Here is a 16,399-nt window from a genome sequence, read left to right as displayed (position 1 = left end):
ATGGCCAGCTGGCCGGGAAGCCGCTTCTCTTCACTCCCGCCCAACTGCCCTGCACTCAGCCTGGGAAGTTTGCTCCAGCACAGCTGGAGCCTGACGCAGCCTCCCTGGGCTGAGCGCAGGGCAGCCGGGCTGGAGGGAAGAGAAGCAGCTGCCCGGCCAGCTGGCCATGGCGCTCAGCCAGGGTGCACCAAGCCCCATGTGGACAGGCGCAGAGGAGAAGCCACCGATGAGCTGGAGCGCGGGGCAGCCTCTTTCAGCTGAAAGCCATAGTCAGCTGGCTGGGGTGTTTCAGCCCTCCCGACCTCCCACCCTTCCTCACAGCTACTCACCTATGGTGTTGCTTGGTGAGTAGCTGCTCCTCAAATGAGGAAATCTAATGTAAATGTACTGCGCAGGCACACAGTTCAGAGAGGGCTCAAGAGCTACTCTTAGAGCCCCTGAGATCTACCGGTAGATCACGATCTACTGGTTGGTGACCAAGGATGCATGATGTGTGCTCGTTGGGGGAAAGGTGGTTTTACCTTCTGCCCTCAACTTAATCTCACCACTCCCACTGGTGGGAACCAGCCAATGAGAGCTGCCTGGGCCATGCTTGCAGTGCAGGAAGTGCCCAGAGGCCCTCTTACCCCATAGCACACACTGTGCAGAGATGCACATTGCCCCAGCAACCAGCCACTTTGAATGGCATATGGGAGCACGACCTCCAAGGAGCCTACCCATAGATTCCACTGGACTGCTAGCTGGTACCCACCTAGACTAAGCGCCTCCTGGCCAGAACCTCCACCTGGCACCCCACCCCATTCCACACCCCAACTCCCTGCCCCAGATCACAAGTCCATCCCAGATGCTGCACCCCACACACACACTGTTCTCCAGGTTAGAATCCTCTCCTACTCACTAATGCCCTGCCCTAGGTCGCAAGCAGTGTACCCTATGAGTGCTTGGGAAGCCAACCAGGACAGAGTCAAATGCCACCCAGCTGATTAGTAGAGAATAGTACACATACCCTAGAGCACACAACATTTATTCTACACATAGATGGAAAAATTAGAGGAAATACTAGTCACAACCCAAACCCTTTACACTTCCTTCTGCATCCCTGCCCCTGTTCACAGCTCCCTCTCAGACCTCACACTCCATCCTGCACCCAAACTCTCCTACCTCTGATCTCTCTGCTGCACCCCACCTCCATTAATATCATGGAAAAGTGTAGCCCTTGACCATCTACCCAATTCTTGGACTGGCCCCCTCCCAACAAAACTTACTGCCCACCCTTAATCCAGAGACAGTGAAATAAACACTGAGTTAAAACAGTCATTCCTTTTGGTTCCCAGGTGGATGCAGACAGTGATCTAAGAAGGGAGCCTCAGCCAGGAGCTAAGCAGAGGACACCGGGTCGCATGCCCAGTACAAACTTACACCCCTTTACCACCTGGAGCCTGGCGGGCCCGGAGTCCGCACGCGCGGCTCCCCCCAGGCCCTGCCCCAACACACCCACAGATGGGCCCTTCCAAACGGCGAGTAACCACCCCAACGGGCGCCAGCAGCGCCCCGCACGTGCCCGAGAGCTCTGCCCCCACCCTCGCTCCGAGCAGCAGGTTTCGAGCCGGGGCACTCTCAGCGAGGCCGTTCACTGCTGCGGGCGCCTCCGGGGAAACTTACCGCGGGGGGGGGGCAAAAGGGAGGGGGCAAGTGAGAGTCCGAGGGGGGGGACAAGCGGGCGGGTGGCCCGGAAGTAGCCTCGTTTCCGAGCGTAGCGAGGGATCCCGCCCCGCCTGGGGTCCGCTACTACCCGAGGGGTGCCCACCCGGCCTGCGCTCACCATGCCGCTGGGGGTTATCTTGCTAGCGGGGCGGCTGCGGCTCCATCCCCCCCTTCGCGCCAACGCCGTTCGCGCGGCGCTTGTGATGACGTTAGTGACGCGACGGGTGAGGGGTTGGCTGAGGAGGGGGCGGGGGCTGGTAGCTGGAGGGCTGGGGCAGAGCCAGTGGCCGTTTGGGCGCCCGGCCTCTCACCTTTCCCGGGGGGTGTTGGGTTTGCGTTCACCCCGCGTGGTAACAACGGTCTCTTCAGGACTAGCGTTGACTTGGGCAAACGCTTTCGTGCGCCAGGACCCGCCATGTCGCCAGCTCGGACGTGGGTCTCTGCCCACGAAAGCCTGTGCCCAGGTCTCCAGAAGCAGCGAGGGCCCTGGGGCACCCGATGTTAGGGCACAAGCTTTCCTGCGCAAAACCCGCTTCCTCAGGTGAATTGGAGAGTGAATAAATTCATACATAAAGCGGTTGGTCCCTAAGGTGTTTTCATGGACTCCTCGTTGTTTTCGTGGTTACAGACTAACCTGGATGAGCAATACATCGCGTTATAAACTGAACTATCGTCTAAAATCATCCCCACCACGTCCAGCAGAGCACAGTGAAATGCCTCAGTCCTGCTCTGAGTCTTGCTACTCTTCCGGCCTGCCTGCTTACACCTCAGGCCTGATAATGCCTCATGGGCTGTGCTGATGAATCAACTCTGTCTAGAAGAGCTGATTTCAGTGGGAACAGTACTAGGCTTTTCTCCATCTTTGCCTAATTTTACCTTAGTCTTTGAATTTCATTTGTCTGCACCTGTGTCATCTTTGTCCATGCCCTCAGCCCAATTCCATCTGTATATGTATACATTGTAAGATACGGGACCTGGCTCCTCAACATCACTGTTTGAAAAGACTTTAATTAACTAATGCCCAACATGCCAGTATGAGGTAAAGAAGTATGCTTAAACTAAGTTTAGTCTTCAGAAGTACCATGATGGATGTGAGACCAAGAAAAAGTCAACGGCATTGCAATCATAGTCAGTTCTGAGCCAATTAACCAATAGCAATGCTTAAGAGTTTTTCACAATATATTAAGGCCTGATTTGTTTTGTCTGATATTTCTAAAGGTAAAAAATAAGAAACCATGTCAAATCTGGTCTTAGTTTTGTTAGAAGTCTCAGATACGGATTTTGAATTCTCAGCCTTCAAATGAGATCTTGCTCAAAACCCATGTGAGACATTTACCAAAACCAGAAAGTCTTAATAAATATGCTAATTTTTAACATATTTTTGTCTTGTTTTTTCTCAGATTACTGCATTGAATGGACTTTAGAAACAATAACATTTTAAACAGTCCAAATAAAATTAAGTTCCCATCTCAATCAGGTTTCATTTGCTTGACATATCTGAATCAGAAATCTATTTGTCTCTAGTTTCTAGGTCTTCCAGGAAAAACAGGTTAGAATTAACCTGAATTTATCATGTTAAAAACAAGGCAAACTTCCACCTTATTTAAAAGGAAAAAACATCTCAGATGTTCTATATCACACAGAAGCAAAGAAGGGTGCAAGCCCAATTGTTTCTTTTACGGGTGCCACTTCAGGTATCCTGATAATTTGTGCTCATTATGAATTCCCTGTCACTTTTTGCATGAACAGCAAAATCTACCATGATGTCTTGGTCAGATTAAAATATGGCTAATTATGTTTTCCTGCCTTACTTCTACATATAATTTAAAGTGTATATTGTATTTTTCCCTTCCTGTGATGTATATTTGGAAGGTATTGTACAAATAAAAAAGCTGCCAAATTTCATTCTAAAGGTTAAATGCATGTTAATAATGAAGAATCTGTAGACTTACCTTGACTGAGCAGAATGCTCCAATAGTATTAACTGTTTTGAGATCCATTTAAATAAGAGGTGCTATATAAAATAATTAATCCTTTTTTTCTCTCTAGGTCAGAAAGCATAATTTTAATAATCTTTTCCTGAGAATTTGGGGATTAGTTTAGTTTTCCAGGGGATTTCTATGAAGAATTCTATAGTTATAGTCTTCAACCTTGGTGCTTTTTAAAACTGTTTAAGCCCATTGAAATCTGTCTGAGAGTTTTACTGATAAGACAAATTGTGTATTTAAATAAAGAGACTGAGCTGGTAAAACACAGTGAAGTAATTCATTGATTGGAATTTTATTATTGAATTCTGTTTTTTGTATGCATCAAGTTTAAGATGGAGTCTCTGAACTTCTAAAATTAAAATATTTAGGGATAGAAATATGGAGGATGCTTGTTGGATATTGATTTATTTGTCTAATAGAATAGAACATATTTTATTTGTAGGGTTGAGCTGAAAAATTATGTGTAGTTTGAAAGCATATACCTTCCACTAATAGAAATTGGCCCAATAACAGGTATTACTTTACCTGCCTTGTAACTTCAACATTAATGATATCACACTACTAGCGTATTTGATTTTTTATTTTGGTTTTGTGTTTTGCCAATGCCTTAATTATATAGGGATTTTTATTCCTTTATGAATGTAATAATAATGTGGAATTTTACTTTTCCATTTTGAATATTAGCATACCTCGTGAATTTGCATTTATTTTAAAGAAAAATAAAGGAAAATGAAAATCAAACTTGCTCTTAGGTAATTTTATACAAATTACCCAGTATGCTATGGTACTGTGATGACTATGCTAAGGAAAATAATCACTTTTAAACATTTCTAATTGTATATTTGTAGATACATAACAATCCTCATTAGACCCTGAGTTGATCCAGAGATGTTCCTACTACCAGAATTAAGGGTAGCTGAAACAGCTGACATTTGATAGAACCACACAAAGTGTTTAAATAATGTTAAAGAATTATGGTAGGTGGTTATCTCTGTTTGTATTTGATAAAGTTGCCTAGAATAACATTAAGCTGATCACTATGTGCTCGTGGACTGGTGACACATTCCTATTTCTCGTAAGCCAGGATTTTAACCCTTTATGAACAACCAGAACTGTGTAAAATCTTGTATGGTTGTGGTTTGAGTCAGGTTATAGACAATAAGACTCGTGTGTATGTGAATTTAATATTTTTCTTATGCCACCAGAATTATAAAAAGGTGTTCATTTGTATTACGAAATACGTTTAGTTGCTGTAAAATGAGGAAGGTGCTTTAAAGAGACATTATACAGTGAAAAATAATATTTTTAAAGTAATTATTAAGCAAATTTTACTTCTAGAATATATAAACTGAAAAAGGTTTAAAAATTTAATTTACTAGTTTGCTTTTTTAATTTTTGGCAAGTCACAGTCTGTTTATTTGTTTGTTTTGTTTGTTTGTTTTCCCCTTAGAGAATAATCACTTTTGAAAATCAGGCTATGTATGCTTCAGCTTCCTCTTCTGTAAAATGGGAATGAGGTAACCCCCTTCTGTTCAAAAAATGACATAGAATCATTAGTATTTCTCTCTTATTGGGAAATGAAAACAAATATCTCAGTTTCACTTTCATTAATCAAGTTCTGGTCCTTTCACTTTCTTATATTCTAGTATCATGCTGCAGCCTTAGGCGATAAACACTGTTAATTTAAAATATTTACATATCTTTTTACTTTCTAATGCCGGGAGTGCTTTTATCATCTACTAAAGAAACTCGTTATTGTAATCCTGAGCATACAAGGAAATACAACAAAAATGTTTCCTAAAAACTGTTGCAATTAGAATTCCATTTCTTTGTAGTGCTAGAATATTTTTAATCCCATCAATTTTCAGTAATCAGAAGTCCAATATTTTGTAGGTTATTTTTGAACAAGTCCTCGAGGAGTATTCAGCATATTGAGTTTATCTGGAAAATAAGAAATTGGTATCTCTAACATATAAAGTATTGGAATTTGCATTTTGAGACAGAATTAAATTGCCTAGTATTTGTAAATCCACAATCTACTAATGTTCGCACCGCCATCCTGTGTCATGTTTTTTATCCCTTTTTAATACGAGATGTGGATGTTCAAAGAGTGTAAGAATAGGGTCTTGACATATATTACATTATAAAGGACATTACATAAACTGACTTGTCTCATCTGAGTCCTTGATGTTAAGACATCAAGGCAGCTGATGCTAACATAAGGATCACACAGTCTTTACAAGGACTTTGTAACTTAGATATTTTCCCTGTCTATCTTAATTTGAATATTCACAGAATGATTGTATAGCATCCCAGATTATCAGATGTTTATTTGATTCCATCACCAATGACAGTTGGTTTGTTTGATTTTTTTTTCTCATTCTTTTCCTGATCAACTGTGGTCTGTTGAAATACAGGCAGTCCCCGACTTACGCGGATCCGACTTATGTCGTATCCGCAGTTACGAATGGGGCTGCCCCGGAGGACATGGACTGCGGGACCTCGCGGTCCTGCCGCCCGTGTACTCCAGGGCTTTCTCCGCGTCTCCCTGGTCTGCAGACCAGGAAGACGCGGAGCAAAGCCACGGAGGGGCTCGGGCAGCAAGGCAGCCCAGGAGTGCCTGGGCTGCTCTCCTGCGGGCTTCCCCGAGGCTTTGCAAAGTCTCGGGGAAGCCGGCGCGCCTGGGCTGCCTCGCTGCCCGAGCCCCCCCGCGGCTTTGCAAAGCCTTGGGGAAGCCGGCGTGCCTGGGCTGCCTCGCTGCCCGAGCCCCTCCGTGGCTTTGCAAAGCCTCGGGGAAGCCGGCAGCGGAGCAGCCCAGACGCCCCGCGGCTGTCCTGCTGCTGGCGTCCTCAGAGGCTTTGCTCCCCGTCTCCCTGGTCTGCTGGTCTCCAGCAGACCAGGGAGACTGGGAGCAAAGCCGCGGAGGACCCAGGCGGCGGGACCGCGGTGCGTCTCGGTCCACCGCCCGCGTCTTCCTGGTCTGCTTGGGTGGGGGGGGCGCAGCTAGTACGCCCCCCCCTCCCTCAACAGACTAGGCTTTTCTCCAGACGCCTGTGGCAGAGCAGCTGGGGTGCTTCCGGTTGGTCCCGCAGCGCCGCTCTGGGTGCTACTGGACCAACCCGGCAGCACCCCAGCTGCTTGCCCCAGGCATCCTGATTCAGCTGCTGCTGGTCAGTTTCAGCAGCATCTGAATCAGGACGCCAATTCCGACTTACATACAAATTCAACTTAAGAACAAACCTACAGTCCCTATCTTGTACGTAACCCGGGGACTGCCTGTACTTTAGAAACTTGACTCAACATTGTTACATGTTTCTCAGTACGGCTAGAAATAGTTGTTTCAAACAAGCTAGTGCACTACATGTTTATTTGCATATTACTTCAATATATTTGTCTTAAAATTAAATAAAAAATATTACAACAACTTTTCTGGTTAATTATAAATATCATATTGCACAATAGCAAAAAGTTATTTTAAACCAGCTAAAGGTATCACACTGCTCTCTGAGATTTGTCAGTTCACACTGCATAAAATAACTGGAATATTTAAAGTTTTAAGCTTTTTCTCTTTTACAGTGACAATTAGATTTGCATGTCTCCAAAAGTGGAACATAATCCATTATTCACACTAAACAGTGCTTACAAGGGAACCTGGGGGGAAATAACTCTGGTAAATAAAATGTAAATGTAGCAGGAAATAGCTCTCTTAGGAAGATGAAAATATCATAAGCTTCTCAGAGACCAGAAACCAGAATGTAAGTTGGGGATGTAAGCGACTAGTCGACTATCCAGTAAGCCCGCGTTTCTCAAACTGTGGGTCCCAACCCCCCAGGGGAATTTAGAGGGGGGTCGCAAGCAACTTAGAGGGGGGTCGCAGTATCACAAAGTTTGAGAACCCCTCAGTAAGCAAAAGCTTATTGGAAAGTCAACACACTAGTTGACTAGTTGCTTCCCCCCACACACTTTTTTCCTCTATCAGAAAGAAGCAGAAGTAGGAGAATTGGTGGGGCAGCTGGGAGGAGCTGACTTAAAAGCTGCTTCCCCCTGCTCCAGCTCTGTAGCAGGGTGTCCGGGTGCAGCAGCAACGTTCCACCTTTGAAATGTACAAGAGTCCCTGCTGGGCCTCTTGTACATTTCAAGGCGGAAGCACCTGCGTGGAGCCCGGGGTCAGCAGGGACTCACTGCTCACTCCAGACTCCATGCGGGATTTCAATCTTTGAAATGCACAAGAACCCCCACTGGGGCGCTCATACATTTCAAAGGCGGAAAACTGCATAGCACTTCTGCCTCTGAAATGTAGCAATAGCCAGACAGCTCTTGCTATATTTCAAAGCAGAAGCGCCCTTATTGACTAATCATATAGTTGATGGAAATCCCATCAACTATTCAATTAGTTGATTAATCTCATTTTAACATCCCCAATGTAAATACATTAGCCTGAAGGAACTTAGGCTAGCATTGTGAAATTTGTATGCATAGTCTGATTACCTGGAAGAGGTACAGGTGCGGAAACATGCTCAGAGAGGATGGAATCTAGAGAATTAGCCACTACATTTTAAGTCTGTTGAGCAAGTCAAGACTGAGATTTTTTTTCAAACACTTAAAATTTGGTGAAATTTGGGCGGATTTTCACAGAAGTACAAAATGGCACATTTCTGATATGAAGGACACCCCCCCACACTAACCTGAAATCCTTACTCCAAAGCAGGAGAGCCCTGCTCCTCTCAAAGAAAGGGTCACCAGAATCTTTTTAAATAGACAAAACAGTGTATTTGTCTTTAGCCTTATTCTCAGAAAAGATTAGACTGTTTTGGCTGAGATTTTCCAAAACAAATCTGCCCAAGGTAGATCTCCAGCACATATAGGCCTCAGTAGTTTATAGTTTTGCAAAGTTATAAACAACTGAAAAAAGGATCTTACAGTGGAAAATATTGGGCAACCTTAACAATAGGCAGTGCTACCAATTCCACATATAATAATGAAAGAAAACCAACCCATAGCCTTGTCTAAACAAGAAAATATTAGGAATATACTATAAGTATTTGCTACCCTTGTCACACACCTTGTGTGGAAACATTAAATTGCTTGCATGGGTGCACAAGTGTTGCCAGCAATGTGGCAATTGGACTTGACTGGAAAAAGACTTACTGTCCTAGTATCCTGCATTGTGTCATATGCTGTTGTAGTAAAGTGCCTGTTTGGTTTTGGGAGTTTTTTGGGGGCGGTATTTTGTTTTGGCTGCAGTGCTATAACTAAGGATGTGAACTAGGCCTGGGCTCATTGGTTAATGTTTATGGTTACACGCAGCTCTTCCCACTCCATGCTGCTGCCTCTGTAGCACAGGGTAGGTGGGAGCATGCAGCTGCCAGTATGCACGGGGAACCAGCTTTTAAGTCCTAGCTCTCTGCATGCACCAGCTCCCACAGAGCTGCCTCTCCCCACCCCCAAGTACACGTAAACATGTAACCATTGAAAATTTTACTTAATTAAACATATTTTAACATCCCTAGTTACATCTGTTCCCCCTGCCTAGTTCCTTTCTGCTTCTGCAACCCCCTCACTGTCATTGAGTGCAATGTCACCTGTACTCATGTTGTACTATGTTGTTTTGAGCTACTGCTAATTTGATATATATGCATGTCGGCTTTCTGATTTATGAAGTGTAGTAGATATAATCTTAAGGCTTTTTAATTATGAACATAAATAATATATTTAAGCAATTTCAGTGCCATTTAATATTACAAAACATGCTATTTTATACTAATCCATAATCCATATAGTGCACATTTTAAAACTAATTGACACTGATTTTCCAACATTGCTCTCCATTATTATTTCCTCAAGCTCCCGCTTTCCGGACCTGCTCTGGGAATTGTGGGATAGTTGCAATGCATTTGGAACAAGTGCTGTGTCTGGGCCTCATAAACAGATTTGTGTTAGCCACATGGCTACTGTTAATGAATTACACCAGTAGAACTCTTGAGTGTGATCTGGTGTCCATAATAGTGTAATTCATTAGCTATGATGAGGCAGTCTTTGTAAACACATAAACATGCAACAAAGAAATACAGATATCGATATGTTGTCATTTGTCCTAAATCTATATCTATACTATTATAAAAGGAGAGGCATCCGTCATACCGTCTGTCACAGAGAACATCTGAGAAGATTTGAGAAGTTTATAGGGGGAAGCAAGCCCCCAGCTCCACCTACAGCCCTGCCCCCTCTGCTGAGGCCCTGCGTGTAACCATGGGGAGGGGAGGAGGAGCTGCAATGTGCCAAGTGCATGCTCCCACCACCATGGGGAGGGGAAGATCACAGGCACGCATGCCCCAGCACTCCCGGAGCAACTGGGAAGGGAGAGGGAACATGGACCTAACCCCCACCCCCGGGAACAGCAGGGAGGGAGGAGGACACATGCACACACCCCAGACCAGGGAGGGGAAGAGCGCCCATGCCTCAGCATCCCCAGAGCAGCAGGGAGGGAAGAGGATGCATGGCACGAACCCTCCACCACCCCACCCCTGAGAGCAACTGGGAGGGAAGAGGCCCCCACAACCCAAGCTGACCCAAGCCTCCCTGGTCCTGGAAGCAGCAGGAATGGAGGCGGTCGTGGGGCCTGAGCCAGCCCAAGCCTCCCCGCCCAGCAACAGCAGGGATCGTTCGTCTACCATCACAGTGGGATGACTAGTATAAATAAATAGTACATTTGAACATGTCAGCAATTGTCTAACATTTAGGAATAATCTGTATTCAATCTCCCCTTGTTGTAGTGAGCTACATTGTTAAACCAAGTTGTGGTTGATTTTGATAGATCTGATCAGAAAATGTTCTTTAAATCTGCATATGCATTGTCATTCCCTGTGAAAAGAAATTGTTTAATTAGTCTTGTTGTAAGTGGTAAATTCTATCAAAAGGCTTCTGACAACTGAATTAAGGTACCAAACACTGTCTAACTTGTTCGTCAAAACCACCACAGTGATGGCCCAGTTACATTTATGGTTCTTAAATTAATCAGTGCTGAAAGAGCATCTGGGTAATTATCTTTATTTAAAATCAAAGGAAATTGCCTAACAAACAACTGAAACAACTTAACTCTTTAACTTGTTCTGTCTCGAGGATAACAGAAAATAGTGTTTGCTATATATAGAGCTGCATACCAGACCCCTATACAGATAGTAAAACCAGCTGCATTTAATTGGATAAAATATTCACTTCCTTTGCATTCTCACAGCTGGAAAAGTGGAATGGGTAAGGCTATGTGGATGATCAGACAGAGCAGGGGGATGCACATCTTATTTCATCTAGACCATCTAAACTTCTCCTAAAAACAAAACCCCCACCATTTCTAGGTAGTCCCTTTTGGGAGTCTTAAGAGCAGAGCCTGTCAAGGGGGCCGCTGACAGAGCTGGTCTTAGGGGCAGGCCGTTATCGCATTTCAGCCAGACCTCCCAAATCCTCCCCCCAGGGTTTGTTTGTTTGTTTGTTTGTTGGCCTGACAAATTTTTGTCCAGTATTTTTTTTACACCATCTGGCAAACCTAATAGCAAGCTGAGCAGTCGCCTGGAGCCACCAGTTAGTTAGGACCAGCTCTGCTTAAAAGCTTCCATAGAGTGGGACTAGTGTGGAGTCAGTAGGGAGTTGACACATTACAAAGGCAGCACTCAGGATCTGCCAGAGTTGGGGACAGACTGTGTACTCTTTTCTATGGGAGGGTAAACTGCTGTCCTTTGAGTAGATGGTGTGGGAAAATCTCTATAAAGAATTATGGAGAGTCTCAGTCCTCCAAAAAAAATCCTCCATGAAGCCCAGTGAAAAGCAAAAGGTGGTTTGTTTGTTTTTTAAGTTTAATGAGTTTTAATTAAAAATCTGTCCTGCTACAATATAGTGATGTAAAATGTGTAATACTGAAAGAAGTAACAACAAATACCTGTTGACATGCTTACTTTCTCTATTCATCATCATTCTTATTGTGTTTGTTTAGCATGGGCATTGTGGTCCTTCATGGGATAATGTAGTCTGAAAATTTTCTTCTATATTTCCTTGAAATTTATCTGCATCAGAAGGAATTGATGATCAGTCAGAGTACAGGCAGACCCCGGGTTACGTACAAGATAGGGACTGTAGGTTTGTTCTTAAGTTGAATCTGTATGTAAGTCGGAACTGGCGTCCAGATTCAGCCGCTGCTGAAACCGATCAGTTTCAACAGTGGCTGAATCTGGACGCCAGTTCTGACTTACATACAGATTCAACTTAAGAACCCCAGGCATCCCCAAGTCAGCTGCTGCTGAAACTGATCAGCGGCTGATTCCAGGAAGCCCGGGGCAGGGGCTTCCTGTAGTCAGCCACTGGTCAGTTTCAGCAGCGGCTGACTTGGGGACGCCTGGGGCAGAGCAGCTGGGGTGCTGCTGGGTTGGTCCAGTAGCGCCGCCGCTGGACCAACCCAGCAGCACCCAAGCTGCTCTGCCCCAGGCGTCCTGATTCAGCCTCTGCTGAAACTGACCAGCAGTGGCTGAATCAGGACGCCTGGGGCAGAGCAGCTGGGGTGCTTGCCGGGTTGGTTCAGTAGCACCCAGAGCGGCGCTACGGGACCAACCGGCAGCGCCCCAGCTGCTGTACCACAGGCGTCCGGAGCAAAGCCACGGAGCACGGGGGCAGCGGGACAGCCCAGACGCGCTGTGGCTGTCCTGCTGCCCTCGGGCTCCACAGCTTTGCTCTGCTTTGCTCCCCGTCCCCCTGGTCTGCAGACCAGGGGAACGGGGAGCAAAGCAGAGCAAAGCCCCGGAGCATGCGGGCAGCGGACAGCCCAGACGCGTCTGGGCTGTCCACTGCCCGCGTGTTCCGCCGCTTTGCTTCCTCTCCCTGGTCTGCTGGAGACCAGGGAGAGGACCCTGTTCGTAACTACGGATCCGACATAAGTCAGATCTGCGTAACTCGGGGACTGCCTGTATGTCTACACAGCAGGGCTAGAGTTGAATTAAGCTACAAAACTTCAGCTGTGTCAATTGCTTAGCTTAAGTTGAAATAGCTTAATTCAGCTTTTGACACTGTCTATATAGCAGGAAGTCAAAGGAAGAACACTCTTCCTTCAATTTCCCTTACTCCTCATGAAATTAGGGTTACCATGAGTCAGAGTAGCTCAACATTATTCCCTAGCTCAACATTATTATGAAATAAAGGCTTGTAGCATTGACATGCACTATGTCATTTTGGAATAATGTCAGTTATTCCGAAATAATGCTGCTATGTAGACATACTTTCAGTGTCTCCCCTTGCCTAGAATACTACCATTTTGTTGATATAGCATTAAATATTTATAAATTGGTTCATAAGTATTTATATTATTATATAGACAACTTATTTTCCTGAAATAGGAACACAGCAGAAGTGTTCCAATGACTATAAGAAGGCCACCTCCCTGGAATTACGCTGCTGTCTGTAACCCATCCTAGGTCTCATAGTTCAAGCTAATCATTGACAGGGCTTTTACAATCACAAGCTTTTACTGAAGCTTTGATAAGACACTGCAGCAGTTAGTGGCAAATGAAGGCAGACTGTGCAGCAGGGGACTCTAGGGAATGAATGGATTTTCTCCAGCACCAGTGAAAGAAATCTGACTTTCAACACACACACTATAGAAGCACACAATGTGTGGCCGAAGACTGACGAGATCTGTTGCTTTTTGGGCATTTATTTTCATAAGGACGGTTACTGGGCTTGCCGGGGAAGGAAGATCTGTGTGGAAAAGAGATCTTAACTTCAGTCCTGTGAATGGCACCCAGGTGTTTCTGTATGACACTTTCCCCAAAAGATTTCTTTGGGGAGTAGGCACTGGAGCATTTCAGGTGGAAGGTGGCTGGAAGAAGGATGGAAAGGGACCTTCAATATGGGACCACTTCATGCACTCAGATATCAGAGATGCTGCTAGCATAGATGACTCCAGCAACAGTTACACTTTTCTGGACAAAGATTTGTCAGCTCTGAATTTTTTGGGGGTTACTTTTTATCAATTTTCAGTTTCATGGCCAAGGCTCTTTCCTACAGGGGTGGTAACAAATGCCAATGAAAAAGGACTCCACTACTACAATACTCTCATTGACTCTCTAGTCCACAGACATATTGAGCCCATAGTAACTCTGTACCATTGGGACCTACCTTTGGCGCTGCAAGAAATATATGGGGGGTGGAAAAATGAATCGATAATTGATATCTTCAATGACTATGCAACTTTTTGTTTCCAAATGTTTGGGGACCGTGTTAAGTACTGGATTACAATCCACAATCCTTATTTAGTTGCCTGGCACGGGTATGGAACAGGTATGCATGCACCTGGAGAAAGAGGGAAAATAGCAGCTGTCTATACTGTAGGACACAATCTGATCAAGGTACAGTACAACCAGGTTTAATCTTAACAGCTCCAATACGGTATGGAAAGTAGCAAGGGAAAAACTAGTATAATTGGTATAAGAAAGATTTAGGACTGTTGAAATGCTAATGAACAGTCTTCTTTTGTTTCTTTTAGTATTTATTTTACTAGTCACATCAGCCATTCAATAATCATATTGATAGTTACATAATCATGTAAAGCAACAGTTTACTAACTTTAGTTCAATTAATATTGCTTGCCATGCATTGTTATTCATTAGCTTCCTTTCATATACTTTCCATATAGTCCAATAACAGCTGTTGCTCACAACATGTTCTGATTATTGTTTTAGTTTAAATAAAAGTTTTCATATTTGTATATTTGACAATTGTACCAGAAACAGAGTTTATATATAAATAATTCATCCCAGCCTGGTAATATCACATTGAAAAGTAATTGATGACTACTGACCTAACATAATTACCAGTTGTATTTATTGTTTGAAGAGAAACATCCTCTGTCTATATTTAAGAATTTTAAAATAGCTCTGTATTAGCTTCAGCTCGTTAGTTTTATTTTATGTTATCTTTTTTAGCAGTAGTCTTCTCATGAATTGCACACCTTCTAGGCTCAAACCTACCCTGATTTCAGTGGATGCAGGATTGGACCTTACATTTTTGAGCTGTAATACACATCTTCATATAATTTTTTTCCACTGTTTATTGGGAAGGACAAAAGTTAAGAGAAAGAAGACAATGTACCAGGTTACAAGAAATTTAAGTGGGTCATATTTTTAAAATAAGTGTAGGAAAGGTCCATAATAGCTTCCAGCATAACCACAAAGGAAGTACCACATGTTGTGAGGTTATTTCAATGTAAAGAAATGCTAAAAAGGGCACCTGTCCACATGCCTGCTGTGCCCTTGTTAAAAACATGCATTCTAAGTGCAACAATTTGAGATTATACAAATTAATGTTAAGATCATATGTAGAATTTTTCATCACTAAATCTCAACATTTATAAAGGATGTCAGTATTATTATCCCCTTTTTAAAGACAATCCACAGAAATCTCCATCTAACAGTTTCCCACCATTACCATTACAGTTCACCCTAATGCTTACCATATATGTATTATATTATTCTGACAGGATTATCAGAAATGACTGGTGTTTTAGATTGCATCCGTTTTGTGTTTTCCAACTCAAGATACCTTAAAGAGGCTTGTTTTTCAAAGGAGTGCTTAGCATTTTCTGAAAATCAGAGTCTGTTAAGGTATCTCAAGTTGGGTACCTAAAACTATTATTCAGTTTTGAAAATGTGGGATCAGGACAAGGTGAATGTGATTTAGTGGTAGTGCCATCTTTGTCATCTGACTTAAAAAAAAAGGTATACACACACAGACTACAATTAAGTGGAATTGGGAAAAATAAAATACTAAAATAAAGGAAATTAATTTAACCCCTGTCCAAAGACCTTCTATTTAAAGGAATGCACAAACTGGAAAATAGCACCAGTGTGTTGTTTAAATTCATTAGGGCCAGCCACAGTCTGCAATAGACAGTGAGGTACTACTGGATTTGAAGAAGGTTATCAGAATCTGGACCTAATACAATTTAGCATTGTTTGAAAAGCAATTCCAAATGTATTTGCTCTCAAAAGAATAAAATATAGAAATATAGATATCCATGTGTTGTGAGCACCTCTGAATTTTTGTCACAAATTTAAACTGGTGGATTTGGAGCCTGATCCAAAGTCCATTGGAGTAGATGAAAAGATTCCTGCTGACCACTGTGGGTTTTAGACTGGGGTTTTGTGACAGATGTCCATACCAAAATCTCAAGTTTACACTGAAAGTTGATAGGACTACATTCTTATGCCAGCTGAATCACATTAGCAAATCTATCCATGATATGTTAATTAGAAAAAAACAGATTCAGAATTGTATGGATAAACTAATCTGGCCTCTGCAGTATTCTTATTCTACTTCCTTTTCCTTTGTACCGCTTTTCCTTATGAAGATCATAGCAGCAGCATGAAGAGTAGGTATGGCCAGAGAACCACTGCCCTAAAGTAATACTAGACTGGCCAGATCAGCTTATCAAGAGACTTCTAAACCTATATTTTTGACTGACATACTTCCTGGGTGGATTTGTTAATATGCATTGGCTGACATGGGAGTGTAGTCCTAAAAATTCCCAGCAAACAGATATGTGTTAGCTTTGAACAAAAGTCTTACTTTATAGAATTATTTGTGCTGAATTCACCTTTGCATAAAGTAATCATATTTCCTTTTACAGGAGCTCTTTTATGTTGTGTATAACCTGTACCCTGTGTTGAATT

General features: G+C 43.4%; 2 protein-coding genes across 3 annotated transcripts in view; one reads left to right on the top strand and one right to left on the bottom strand.

Annotated features, from left to right (window-relative positions):
• Positions 1-1,949, bottom strand: part of RFC1 (replication factor C subunit 1) — an 82,352-nt gene extending 80,403 nt beyond the window's left edge. Inside the window, exon 1 of the mRNA XM_075930561.1 lies at positions 1,823-1,949. Within this exon, the coding sequence (XP_075786676.1) occupies positions 1,823-1,825 (3 nt within the window). The 5' untranslated portion in view covers positions 1,826-1,949. The remainder of the gene's footprint in view (positions 1-1,822) is intronic.
• KLB (klotho beta) overlaps positions 1,799-16,399 on the top strand; it is a 36,484-nt gene continuing 21,883 nt past the window's right edge. Inside the window, exon 1 of one of the 2 annotated variants that reach the window (XM_075930562.1) lies at positions 1,799-1,928. In XM_075930562.1, coding sequence (XP_075786677.1) covers positions 1,824-1,928 — 105 coding nt within the window. In that variant the 5' untranslated portion in view covers positions 1,799-1,823. Of the gene's footprint in view, positions 1,929-13,088; positions 14,078-16,399 lie in introns of those variants that run through there. The other variant, XM_006129511.4, reaches the window with a different exon arrangement.

This window comes from Pelodiscus sinensis, chromosome 5, assembly GCF_049634645.1.
Source record: "Pelodiscus sinensis isolate JC-2024 chromosome 5, ASM4963464v1, whole genome shotgun sequence".
NCBI classification, from domain to species: Eukaryota; Metazoa; Chordata; order Testudines; family Trionychidae; genus Pelodiscus; species Pelodiscus sinensis.
This window is presented reverse-complemented; position numbering and strand designations above follow the sequence as displayed.